The sequence below is a fragment of the Leuciscus leuciscus genome (assembly GCF_965113295.1).
Source record: "Leuciscus leuciscus genome assembly, chromosome: 16".
In the NCBI taxonomy this organism is placed as follows: Eukaryota; Metazoa; Chordata; class Actinopteri; order Cypriniformes; family Leuciscidae; genus Leuciscus; species Leuciscus leuciscus.
The window spans coordinates 30,838,867-30,853,451 of NC_138740.1; the positions used below are offsets into that span (position 1 = coordinate 30,838,867).

Sequence of the window (14,585 nt, forward strand, 5' to 3'; positions counted from 1 at the left end):
TAAAAACAATAGAAGAAAACAGGCTGAACGATTGAGCTCACAATGGCAGATGCCTTGAGTGTCCAAAGCAAATGTCACTCACTGTTCTGCTAATGGCTCTCTGGACTCAGCCAATCACAGTGCAGCATCCCGAAAGGGCAGAGCCCACACAGCCAATCAGGAGTGTCTGTCATGAGGGCATAGCAGCAATCTATCTATCTATCTATCTATCTATCTATCTATCTATCTATCTATCTATCTATCTATCTATCTATCTATCTATCTATTAATCCATCCATCCATCCATCCATCCATCCATCCTGAAGTTTAGGTCATCTCTCACTTCTCTGTCCTGCATTTTGTCTGAGAGAGTTCAGAGAATGAGAGCAAAATGAGAGACCTGTTTTAGGCAGCGTTATGTGTCCTCTCGGGAAAACCGTTCTATTTTAAAGTTTGACACGGTGCAAATAATCACAGATCCAGAATAATGACTACTAAACAATCAGCTCGAAAAGCTTTAAAGTTCAATTTATTTCTGGGAATCAGTGCAAACTTTCCGTTTCACTAAATTGCTCCAAGCATTGATTCATTTGAGGTGCCAAAGTCAAATTTTTTCATGGAAAGGAAAAAAAAAATATACACTATCGTTCAAAAGTTTGGTGTTAGTGAGAATTTTTTTATAAATTAGATCTGTAAAACCGATTAATCGTGATTACTGTAATTGCATCTGACAGTAAAGTTTGTAAATGTGTGTGTGTGTGTGTGTGTGTGTGTGTGTGTGTGTGTGTGTGTGTGTGTGTGTGTGTGTGTGTGTGTGTGTGTGTGTGTGTGTGTGTGTGTGTGTGTGTGTGTGTGTGTGTGTGTGTGTGTGTGTGTGTGTGTGTGTGTGTGTGTGTGCAACCAGCTGGATGTACATTATCCTTTACATATATATATATACTGTCTGAAAAAACATTTTCTATCGATCTGAAAAATATATTTTTAAACAAAATATTACATTTCTTGTTTTCTCAATCACTTAAAGGTGTATTGTGTGTGTATTAACAGCTCTTGCTGTTTGTGTTTGTGTATGTGTGTGTGTGCTTTTAGTTTGTTCTCTTCTGCTGTGCACCGGAGGCAAACCTTAAGTCGGCTTACAAGCATCACATAAATATGGCAGTAATTCCACATTGGTCCCATATTCCTCGTCTTTCCTTCCTCTCTCTTTCTCCTCCCCCTCTCCTGTTCTCTCGCTCTCTCTCTCTCTCTCTCTCTGTCCACGGTGCTGTGGGGAACCTGAAATCCTGTCAAGTGAGCTCTGTAGCAGCAGATGCATTCAACCAAACACTAAAGAAAGACATACAACCGAACCTCCCAGCTCAGAGCGGAGTGGAAGTGGATGGCTTGAAATTACTTCAGTGAAATATTTAGAATGCCAACACTGCTTTTTCGAAATTGCTTTTCGAGACCTGAGAGTTTAAATCAGCCTCTATAACCAGCTGATCATTTAGAAAGATGGTCAAATGAAGTGAACTTTTTTTTCAAAAGGCTAAACTCTCTCCTTCCTCAGTTTCAGATGACATCAGCAAACATGTATGCTCTATTTCTCCCTATTACATTGAGAAACACAAACACGGTGACACACACTTCATAGTGTCCGTAATTAAACACACATGTAGTAGATTCAAGGGTGGAAGGAAAGCAGTCACCATGCAGGACAGGGGGTTATCCTGGGGGAAATGACATTTGTCCAAACACTTGTTTGGATGACTATTTAGAAGAGCACAAACAAAGCGCAGCGCTAATAACATCTCATTAGTGTGCTGAGGCAATTAAAGTGGTCTCTTGGATAACCACTATAGGGCAAAGCAAAAACATCTAAATTATTCACATTCCTGCAGTCTGATTAACAGATGCGGCCAATGGACTTATTTCAAAATACAGAGAGACAACTCAAATGCTGAAATAATGATTGTGGTTTAGACAGGAGTCTTAAAGGAAAGTTCATTTCTAAAAACGGTGAATATTTTGACTGATTCACTACATCTATCTATCTATCTATCTATCTATCTATCTATCTATCTATCTATCTATCTATCTATCTATCTATCTATCTATCTATCTATCTATCTATCTATCTATCTATCTATCTATCTATCTATCTATCTATCTATCTATCTATCTATCTGCCTTCCTATATGGTGAGGTTTCAGGGTAACATGCTGAGGTCTTTGGCTTTTCCTAGGCAGTAAACACACTTGATCATTCATTCCTTTCTCCTCCCTGATCAGCATGAGACCAAATCATACCGGACGGCAGGGCCCAACCCACTCCTTGAGCCCTGACCCCTCCAATTCTCAAGCGCCAGTTCTTTTTTTCCCATTTTCCCTGAACTAAAGTCCAGTGCTTCCTAATATTCCTCTCTTTTCCATTCGGTGCCTCATGCTTGCTGTCTCCAAACCACAGCAATTCCACACTGCACTTTCATACTTTAAAGAAACCAGGAGTACTTCGCTCCTAATGCACCTACACTGATCCGAAGAACCTTTAATGTAACATCAAGGACTTTTAAAATCTCTTAAGAACCATACAGCTTTCTCAGGAACCCCAATACAGTGAAATAATACTTGATAAGAACCTTTCAAACCTTTCTTCATAGGTTGAGGATTCACACCGTTTTCTGTAGTCTCACTAAATGTTTTGAACAGCTATGAGTCATTTCCTTTTGAATGTGAAACAAATATGGCGTCTTCAGTATGACTACAGTAAACAAAATCAGCATGGTTCAGATGAACTGAGTGAACTAGAACATTCCGGGAGGGTATATCTATATCCTCCATATCTTTGTTAAAAATCCATATATATACTATATATAAAGTATTTAAAAGTAATACTCTTTAATTTTGAATTAGTGCCATACCTGAACAACAACAACCACATCATTTCATTTGATAAAACTCATGCTATGTAGAATCTATGAGATCCAGTATATAGCAATACAAAAATAGCTAGTGCAGATGTTCCAGTGGTTTGACATCCCACAATTCCTGTCCACATTAATACTATCAGATAAATCCTTTGCTGACAGCTGTAGTATTCCCGGCTTTACTCAGAACTCTCTCTAAACTGAGCTGATCATGACGACTTACGCTTTCTCTCCGGTGTGTTAAATAAATAAATAAATAAATAAATAAATAAAGTGAATACACTCTCACACATACGTACACACACAAACACGTATAATCACTAATAAGCGTATAGCACACACCTAATAAAATCAAATAAGCGAAAATCTATTTATGAACTAATATGAATTTATGACATTTACACTAATGCCTCTAGAGAATAATTTCTCTGACAAAACAATGGGTCAGAGACATTAATCAACATGTTAATTTGACACTGTGTAGTTAAGACTCAACATTTAATATACATTTAATGGGCTTGGCGGATTATTTAATCCACAGCAACTAACACTGGATTTAAGACTTGAGCTTTAAGATGCTAATATCTCCAATGGTAATCTAACAAACACTAATCTATGACAGCAGCCTATAAGCCAATCAACTCTTAGTAGAAGTGTGTTGTTGATGCAGTGCTACTGGATTTACAACTACAGAGAGACGATCAGTTATATAAGATCAAATCCTAATGAACAACTGAAAGTAATTATATAAACAAACAGCAAGCCAATAACTGCACCATCTGTCAATTCAAAGAGCTTTCATCAAATGTGAAGTACCAGAGGATTGTAGATTAACATTACTCATAGTGTATAATATGAACATAAAAATTAAAGCAACATCTGCCAATACAGATGCCGATAGTTTGGATAGTTTTTCTGCTATCTTTATTTTTAAAGAGCTCATTTCTAATTAATATCTTGTAATTTTGAAATAAATATAAAAACCAGTTTATTTTACCAAATACATTTAGCAGACTAAGTCATGATTAACTTTCCCTTTGAAGTGATGCATGGAGGTCAAACATGAAAATGAGAAAGCTATTGATAAAGTCGTAGAGTTTTTCTTGCTGTGGGCTGCTGTGTTCAGTAATCTCAGAATCAATCCCAGCAGCCTTTGTGGTATGTTTCTTAAAACCATCGGCTTGCACAGGAAACATTCCCCTTGGGGCTGGAATTTCACTGAATACCACTGTGCTGATGATAAACATTATTTTACAGTGTACAAAAAATCCAATGTGGTGCTAAATCTCTTCACGATAGGTACACTGGAAGCTTGTGGGAGTACAGACTAAAAACCTGAAATTCTGTTCTATGCTACAGATCGTGTAGGTTGGTTATTGTTGAACAAAATCTGCTTTTACAGCATGTAATAAAAGAGAGCGAGTGCTATAGATGTCTAGTCACTTAGAGGTGGAGCTTGGTCTAAAGCCACGCCCCTCCTCTCGCATAATTACAAGTATAATGAGCATCCTGTTACTCCACACCCACAGATGACATCATCCATCATACGCCTGGACACACGCCTACAATAAGTCCAAAGAATTCACGGACGATTAATTCAGAGTTCACAAACAAAATATCCCAAATTTAAGCATGATTATAAAATGATCACTGCCGGTACTGGGAAAATGTGTATGGAAAACAAATGTTAGGGTTTAAAATCTGTAAAACATACTAAATAGTCCTAAAATAGCAGAAATATTACAGTAGTTTATGAAATTAGGTGTTTATTGTATTTTATTATATTAGTTTATTCGTTTATAGTCGTCTTAAGTAGTCTTAAAGGGATAGCACACCCAAAAAAGAAAATTGTGTCATCATTTACTCACCCTCAATTTGTTCTAAACCTGTATGAGTTTCTTTCTTCTGCTGAAGACAAAAGAAGATATTTTGAGGAATATGAACTATGGAAGTCAGTGAGGTCCATCAACTGTTTGGACAGTTGATGGACCCCACTGATTTCCATAGTATGGAAAAAACAAACTACTATGGAAGTCAATGGGGCCCATCATTAGGGGCCTCATCATGTTTGTTTTTGTTTTTTAAATGTGTCTTCTGTGTTCAGCAGAAGAAAGAAATGCATACTGGTTTGGAACAACTTAAGAGGGAGGGAATGGACATCATTTTCATTCTTGGGTGCACTAGTCCTTTAAGCCCTTAAAGTGATAGTTCGCCTACAAATTTAAATTCTGTCATCATTGACATGGTGACTACCAATATTGTCAGAGAATAAAGACTGTTTGGCAAAGGAAGCTATAGCATGGTTTGATTTTATGATCCAATGCTTTTTGTCCTTTTTTTTTTTTGTCCTGTGAGCTTGACAGCCCATGGTCACCTATGGAGGCTTATTTACGCCACAGAATAAAAATATAAAAGTAGTTGCGACTTCTCAAAATTACGAGTTTATACCTCACAATTCTGATTTATTTTCTTTTTTTATCAGAATTGCGGATTTTCTCAGAATTCTGCATGTTCATGTGGTCAGGTCAGGTCAGGTGTCTAAAATTTCCAGGAAAAAAAATTACAGGTGAAGAGAAATTTACAGGAATGTGAGATGTAAACTCAGAATTATGAGTGTAAAAAAGTCAGAATTGTGGAATGTAAAATCATAATTACAAGACATAAAACAGCAAGTTTGAGGGGGAAACAGCCTGATTTGTGAGATAAGAAGTTGCAATTACCTTTTTTATACTTTAAGTCCATGGCAGAAATAAGCTTCCATAGTTCCTCCCTATTTACTTTCATTAGCCAATTTAAAAATAATCTTTTCAAGTCATACTGGTTGAAAACAACATGGGGGTGAGTAAATGATGCCAGAATTTCCCATTTAAGCATTTTTTATTGTGCAATTTATAAATTGACTAGTCCTCGCTCTAAATTCCAGCATGGCACGAGGAAGAAAGACATTATTGATAATCCCTCTTACAAAAGTAATGACCTTAAAAAAGCATCCCTGAAAATGTGCCATGGCATAAGCCAAGAAATTCACTGAATGTTTCAAACATTGAGATGAAAAAGTGTTGATAGCAGATTGGTAATGCTTGATACCATTCCAATAACATTGACACCATTGTGTTCCCTGGTTAGCAGTGACATCATCTACAAATGGCTTTGGATGGTAACATGGCGATTTTAGTTGCATAACGTGGGCCTGCGATAGAAACATTACAACACTGAGATGGCTTAGCCGGGGTCGACTAATCCGAACCACAATCAACCAGACACAGAACAAGCTATGGGCTCCAAAACATAAAATATTAAGTGGGACTGCTCTTTGACTGCATAGCAGCAGAGACTAAAATTATGATTTTGCAATTCCGCAGAGCTTGTACATGACATCTAGAAACATGTAATGTTTCATTTTAGACCTCAAAACCTGATGACCAATTTCAAAGCATAATCACAGTGTTAAATAAACTGCAACTTGTGATACAAAACACTACTTTTGCTTTCCAATGGATGTGGCACAAGAAATCAAGATTCAGAAAGGTTACTGATCCAACATGAATGCAAACAATAGCTAAATATGCAAACAAGCAAGCTAATAAATATTGATGGAAATAACAAGTTGAACCCTGTCTATGGCAGTGGACTACAAAACTGGATGGGTCAAGCATCTATTTACAATAATCTATTAAAGAGTCCTTGAAAAAAAAAGTGACAATTCCCTAGGAGCGTGGTCAGTTTGCAGAGAAGGAGTGTTTGCTGAACCATCCAAGTCATATCCAGCCAGCTTCTCAAGGCTTCAGAAGTCCTTCACTAATTAATTTCCCAAAATCACTCTTTAGCTTTCCAAATGTCAGCACACGATGATCACGACAACCTCTGACACTAAACCGTGAGCCGAGTCTAACCAGGGCACCCACTGGTTTGTGATTTAACAATATACAGACACAATAGAACAGCCTAATTAGCCATATGGGGTCTTTTGGGGGGGTTGATTGGTCCATGGACGTCCCTCAGCGTTATGCACAGTGCCTTGCCAAATCCTGCAGTAATTGGTCCATTTTAACAGAGTACTGATGTTTAAAAGCCACATTGTGCCATTGCATTAAAACAAAAGCATAGATGCTTAAAAATGAATCGCTTTTTATATTGAAAATGTGTGAACAGCTTGTAATGAAACTTAGTTGTAACAGCCTGTAGACTGATTTTTATGTGAACAACTCGGGTTATTTATGCCGGGAAAATTCAAAGGATGTGACGGTTCTGCGCATTCCCGAGAGCTCTTCCGTTCTATAACACATGAAATGAATGCTTATACAATGTTCAGGATAATGCCGAAAGGGCTATTCTGTAATGTAACGTCAATGTGTCATGCAAAGAAAAGGGATTGATTCAAAGTATAGTCTCATATACAGTAGTCTGATCTATATAGTCTATAATCTCAAATATACTTTGTAATCAAGTCACTGAGAGCTTGTGCAAACATATCCACATCGTTATGATCAGATGCTTTGTTATTATACATATTTACGTATTCATCTAAACGTCGCTCTCAGTAGCGTGGACGGCGACAGGGTGTTCAACAGTATATTGCTGCGAGGGTATTTCCAACTTTTTACTTCTAAGCAAACAATAAAAAAGAACTTTACCGTGAGTATATCGGAGCACGGAATCACGTTCAGTCTCTTGTTGAGCAATAAGGCTACGTTCACACTGCAGGCTGAAACGACCCGATTCCGATTTTTTTGCCCCTATGCGACCTGTATCTGATCTTTTCATGACAGTCTGAACGACACAGATCCGATCTTTTCAAATGCGACCCAGGCCACTTGGGTATGTGGTCCCAAATCCGATACATATCCGATCTTTTGAAATGCAACTTCAGTCTGAACGGCCAGGTCGCATGTATCCGACCCGCACGTCATTGATACGCGGAAAACGTCATAATTCTGAGTTGAAGTAGTCGTCGGTTTGAAAACGGACTGCATATTCGTCGAGCTGAGGTAAATCTGCCGAACGGGTCGACCTCGACGAGCCCGTTAATAATAAAAAAAAATTAAAAAGCCCACGGCCATTATATATACGTTATGTTAACTTATTTGTGCTGAATCTGATATTAGATAGGTCAGCGGCTGCTGTCTGGCTCTTGTGTAACGGTCGCTGCGCGCGCTCGTGTGTGTGTGTGTGTGTGAGAGAGAATCACAGTTAAAGTTTAGCTACTTGCCTACTTCCGCAAACAACAAGTGACGTTGTTGACCGCTGAGTACTCTTCTGCGCATGCGGGTCACTTCTGGGTCATTTCACGTTCACACAGGAGATCACAAAAGGTCGCATTTAATTGGAAATGTGAACGGCCTTGCAAAAAAATCGGAATTGAGCATTAAGCCCTGCAGTGTGAACGTAGCCTAAGTTGCTGTCTGCAGTTCACTTAACGGCCACCGGTGTCACTAATAACAAGAGTTTCTGAATTCTACATATAGCCCCTTTAAAATGTCATGAAACTTTTCAGCACAGGTCGGAAAAAGTACCCCCCCCCCCAGAACATGGAAAGCCTGAGTGGAGAAGGGTGACGACAGAAATTATCTTTTATTAACAAAGTTCGGGAGGAACACGTTCAAATTATCTATCCAATCAGCACGAGAGGAGGCCTATATATATACGCAACCGACTCACCTATGTTCCTCGACAGTTTTCAACATCCCTCCGCCACCCCGACTCCTCACTCTTGGCTGGTTCCTATCCCAGGAGGGATACGGGGGGAGTACTCTGGGTTTGGGCCAAAATACCAAGCTCGGAGCCCTCTCCTCGGACAGCTTGGTAAATACGCATGCTCTTTATCTGATTATAAGTGTGATCTAGTGAACTCTTTGTTCGATTCAGAGAGTTCTATTTTTCTTTAAAGGAGTTAAGGGTTCGTACAAATGCAAATGCAAAATTGAATGCAATAAAATGCACATATATTATATGCCATTTTTTAGGCTCACAATACACTACACAAATACCTTCAGGTCATGTAGGTAAATGCATAACTAAACGCCAGAGCCATTTGTATTCTGCGTAGAAAATATACTGTAGGTAAATGAATACGATTTTGCATTTTTAATAGCTTTTAAGACTGTCATTCCACACAGTCTTATAAAAAATGAAAGTGCATGAAAACGTCACAACCTGTGATGTTGATGTGATATTTATTTCAAATCGGAAACCAAAAATAGCCGTAAAAAACAACAACATCAAACATATCACATCTAAAAAATGTGTTTCATGACATTTTAATAGTTATTGAATAATGGTTATATTCAACCATGGGTTGAAATAAACAAGTAAATCAAAGAACAGCAATCTAAATTTGTATCAATTTGTGTATCCTATTTTTTTTATGAAACAGTGTAAACCATCTCATTTTAAAAATAGGATACACAAATTGATACAAAATTCACTGATTGATTTCACTACATGAAAAAAACAACAACAGCAGGTGCTTTTACCATATGCCCCATCTCAGACTCCAGGATGAACTCACATATGCTTAGATAACAGTTCAAAAATATCAAATGCAAGAAAAAGTCTCCAAATATGGAATTTCAATTCTTCAACGGCCATAATTTAACCAAATTCAATCAATTTAGACTCTATAAGAAGAATAGAGCGTTATGTTATTATTAAAAGGTATTTTATATGAACCTGCATTTGCATACATGTCATTGTTGTGACTTCACATTCTATCAGTCCATATTCTAACAAAGGCCTGCCGTCACTGCAAACAGGACATATGATGCAGGACTGCGAGTGATGCAGGAAAAACATGGATGGATGTGCGCTCACGCGCTCAGATCTGGTAAACACCGGAGAAATCCTGCCGTTTACGCGTCTGCTCGTTCTCGTGCGCACCTCCAATCTTGACTGATCATTTATTTTCCTTTAGCCACAAAGACATCGACTTCATTAACCTTCATAGCGATCAATATTCATCACCCCACCCTTCAGGTTCCCGCATCAACATCTCCCACCGACCGACCTACCATTCCGTGCCAGCTGCCCGTCCGACGTTCCCGGTCCGGTGACAGTCCAGTCCTGTTCAAAACATGCCGGTAGGCGACGGTTTTAAAGACCACTGTGAGGACGAACCAAACAGATGTAAAGAAAGAAAGGTAGTTGAAATAAAAAGAGAAGGATTAAAGTCTGAGTTTGCGATGCTGAATCACTGCGCGCTCACCATTGTGCTGCAGGATGCTGCCTGTACCATTATGGATCCTACCAGCGTAGGGATGGGAAGGGCAGGGGGTGCGGGAGACGGGTTGCCGTAGCAACCGGAGGGAGCACACGGTGACGTCAAAGCCAAGAGCGGTCTCATAGGAGTGAGGAGATGGAGAGGAGCGGCATCTGTAGATTGGTGGGCCTCTGCGCACATGACCGCCGCCTGCGTGTTCGGAGGCGGGCTAGGAAAACAGCAAACAGCATCACAGAGCATTCGATTCATTTGAAACATTCGATTCGTTCAAACGATTCTTTCCGGTAAATCAGTTCATAGGAATCGATTCACAAATCAAAATTGACCCTTAGCCATACGTTCGATATTAGGATTCCAGATATTAGCTTAATGGATATAGTTCACCCAAAACTGAACATTTTAATCATCATTTACTCACCCTCAAGTTGTTCCAAACCTGTATGAGTTTATTTCTTCTGTTGAACTCATTTCTTCTGATACATTTTGAAGAATGTATTTTGCTAACCAGACAGTTGACAGCACCCATTGTTTTTTTTCCTGCTATGGAAGTCAATGGCTAACGTCAACTGTTTGATTACCAACAAAGTTCAAAATATCTCCTTTTGGGTGAACTATTCCTTAAAGGTCTAATATTGGGATACATAGCAAAGGCAACACGAACTAATTAATAGCCTAATTATAATCAACATTCTTAAACACCTATAAAACAGTCAAGACATGGAAATTATCTTTGTTTAGCAGTGTTTAGTCTACTACATAGGCCTATATATGTTAAATAATTTAAATTATGTATGGTTTGCCATAATGATTGGTGGTAGCCTATTTAGTGATTAAGTGTAAATTGTAAATTTATGATTGTATGCCAAAATAAATTCCAACATGCTCGAATAAATAAAAATGTCAAATGTTGCGTAATTTATTATTTCAACACGTTTCTTCTCCCTCATAGTTTAGCGTAAACGCTTTGAATTACAAAGAATCGGTTCAAACAAACGATTCATTCGCGAATCGCACATCACTAATTGCCAATAATAGGGCCTATAAACACTGCACCATAGGCATGAAAGGCTAGTTGCATCATTGCATGCATCATAATAATAATAATAATAGTAGTAGTAGTAGTAATAATAACAATAACAATAGTAGGCCTTATAATTAATGTATCCATATCCCAATTTCCTACACAGAATAAACACCAATCTGGCTAATGAGAAAAAATATTATGTACATTTATGCATTTAGCAAATGCTAATTAATTTAATTAAAAATGTTTTAATAAAACAAATACAATATATAAAATATCCTTACCACAGTTCAGGGTTATTTTTTCCCCTTTAAAAAAAAAGAAAAATAATAATTTAGGCTACATGTTTCCATGCCCATATACAGAATGTTGCAACTGAATAGGGCTAGAAAGGTAGATAAAATGTGAGTGAATTTAGATTTCCATTCATCAATTATAAGAGTTCCCTGTGATCTGTTCACTAACTAAAAACCCTCATTGTCACAAGAGAGCTGTGGTTAGAATGACTGGTAGCCCTGATTCTCAGGCAAGCTGTCATCATTCTAAACGTATAGACCAGATAGTGTCAAGTGGCAGAACATGCTGCATGCGCAAGATGCACAATTACTGTCCTGTCTCTCTGAGTATTGCTTTAATCATATCAGGCCTCATTTGGGACTATCTCTCCGACAGCCTGTGCATAACAATGTCCTATGCTCTCTCAAACTTTTACACCCCCAAGCCCTTTAGTGAATCTGGGGCTCAACTGGGACTTTGCTGTTGTTGCATATGAATTAAAATCAAAGAACTTGCAATATTACGGCTCAACTGTCTCACATTTTGTGACAGAACAAGCAAAGTTCTTCCAGATTCTGTACATCTGTAAATATCGACCAAGTCTGCATTTTAAGAAGACAAATACCTCACAATGACCATGCCAGAGTGAAGTGGTCCACTTTGAAAATCAAGAGCACTCGAGAAAATCTTTACGTAATATCATAATGGAAATTATCGACTTACTCTGCAGACATTGCCAATGCTGTTCAGGGGCAGTTATTAGCCTCACAATTCTAATCAATCCACATAAACCCAAATGTTTTATTCTCCTTTAATCACCTTTTGTTGAATTTCCATCTTCCAGATGCAATATTTGCTTTATACACTAAGAGAGCCCTGTTACACTCTGCAGAGTGGCACATAAAAAGGCTTTCAGTGTTATCGAGGAGAATCAGATACATATTTCATGATTGTTGCAGAACATGGTTCCATTTTGATGGTGGTGAAAGAGACAGAGATCTAAGTATTTATTCTACAAAAAAAAAAAAAAAAAAAAAAAACCTGGAAAACTGGAATTCATATTCAAGAATGTGTGAATACGAATATTATTTGTTATAAACAATCCTTTAAAAAATGACCAGTCCTCCTGTGCAAAGAGAGATGACTTTTTATAATGACACTAAAATTCCACTAGGGGGCGTGTCTTGCATTATAAATGCTAACGCAACAGAACACTTAGTGGAAGGAAGCCATTAAAACTCAATTACTTCCTGACAAACTTGACCTCTAGCAATTGAAAGCCAACGTTCAAGCACTGAGTGATGCTGATCAGATAATCTCTGACTTTTATGTTTCTCTGTTGATCTTTTTGGGGGTAACATTTATTTGGGCTGCTGTGACTCTTACCACTGCAATGGGAAAATATTGCTACTACTTTGCAAGGCACCTTAAAATATACTAAACATACCTCAACATCAATCATTGTCAGTGTAATGCACACAGTTGCTGATGATGACCAGCATATGGTCCAGACATGGAAATATACAAATTATTTTGTTTTACTCTGCCTCTGCATAGAATAGCCACTTCCTAAGTACTATGCAATAGCTATTTACATATACATCTGGAATCTGGATCATTGTTTTACATATTAATAGGCTACATGAGATTGTTTTGTAATTTACCTCATTGCTTTTACTTTAAGTGTTTGCTTAACATCTGTTGCTATAAGTCTATTTATTTCAACATGATTAAACCAGTTGGACACCGTTTAAAAGCTTTATTTCAATGGTCCACTTTAGATAACCCTACTAACTATAAGTAACTTTGCAACTACATGTCAACTAACCCTCACTTGAGTAGTAGACTGTTAGGTTTGGTGTTAGGGTTAGTTGACATGTAGTTGTGTAACAGACACAGATCTCCCCTGAGGTGCGCTAGCGACTGATGCTAAAGGCTGCGGTTTTTAGTGTCCTTTGTGTGCCTGCCTCCCACACCGGAGACCCCGGTTCGAATCCCGCTCGGAGCGGGTCGACTAGGACCGGTTACATTTGGTGCCGTGACCCGGATGGGAGTGAGGTTTAGGGTGGTGAGTGTAACGGAGGCCAGTAAGAGCTGTGCAGGTAAACCTCACTCCCCTGGCCTCAAGAGGCGTGCTAGCGGCTGCGGTCTTTAGTGTCCTTTTTAGCGTGCCCGCCTCCCATGCTGGAGACTCCGGTTCCAATCCTGCTCAGAGCGGGTCGAGTAGGGCCAATTACAGTTGCAAAGTTATAGTCAGTATAATGTCCTTTGTGGGACCATCAAAATAAACTGTTAGCAGATATTAAGCAGACAGTCTACTATAATGACTGCTAGACATGTAGTTGCAAAGTTACTCAAGTCTACATTTATTTGATAATAAAAACAATACTATTATGAAATATTATTATAATATAATATAATTATAATTTAAAATAACTGTTTTCCCATTTCAACATATTTTAAAATGTAATTTATTCCTGTGATACAAAGCTGAATTTTCAGTCTTCAGTGTCACATGATCCTTCAGAAATCATTCTAATATGCAAATTTGGTTATCTTTTTTTTATTATCAGTGTTGCAAATAATAAACTAAACTAAACTAGGCGTACTGTATACTCTGAGAGAGTTAGTGGCTTATGTATGATCTGCAAGCCACTGCATAAATCTGGACTTTAAACCTGAAGTTCAGCTTCTTATGTAAAGTACATACATGAATCAGATGTATGAGATCAGATGGATTAAAGCCTGTTTAGCTTCTGCGTTCAACTGGGCCTTTAGGGAGCAAAAGAACAACATTTAGTTGCAATAGTAGAACTTTAGATTCAGAAACAGTGAGTGTTTATACAGTTCTGCTGAAGACTCGAATCTCTTTGGGACATGCTGTTTTACTCAGGGCCCGCAGAGGTGTAGCAAAAGTGCTTGAGGAAGCATATTTGCAAAACCAGGGCATGCAATTAGCAAACCCACCAATCGAGTCTGTCTTCCCCTCCTCCCCTTTTCCTTTCCGGCATCCCCACAGTGGTTTTAATGGCCTGGTCGGGAGCCAAGAGCGCTCTGTGCTGCTTTGCCCTGTAGGTACAAACCTCCAAAAGCCCTGGATAGAGAAAGCTGTCACTCGCCATTAAGTCCTGGCGGAACATTTTCAGACATCATAAACAAATAAAATCCAAACAGACAAAGAATGT

The 14,585-nt window shown here is 38.4% G+C and overlaps 1 protein-coding gene across 9 annotated transcripts in view; it reads right to left on the bottom strand.

Moving 5' to 3' along the window:
- mapk10 (mitogen-activated protein kinase 10) overlaps positions 1-10,210 on the bottom strand; it is a 65,188-nt gene extending 54,978 nt beyond the window's left edge. For 4 of the 9 annotated variants that reach the window (XM_082140610.1, XM_082140614.1, XM_082140615.1 and 1 more), the window contains exon 1: positions 9,892-10,135. In XM_082140610.1, the coding sequence (XP_081996736.1) occupies positions 9,892-9,894 (3 nt within the window). In that variant the 5' untranslated portion in view covers positions 9,895-10,135. Of the gene's footprint in view, positions 1-9,891 lie in introns of all 9 variants that reach the window. The other 5 variants (XM_082140611.1, XM_082140609.1, XM_082140613.1 and 2 more) reach the window with 3 other exon arrangements.
- Between the last annotated feature and the right edge of the window lie 4,375 nt (positions 10,211-14,585).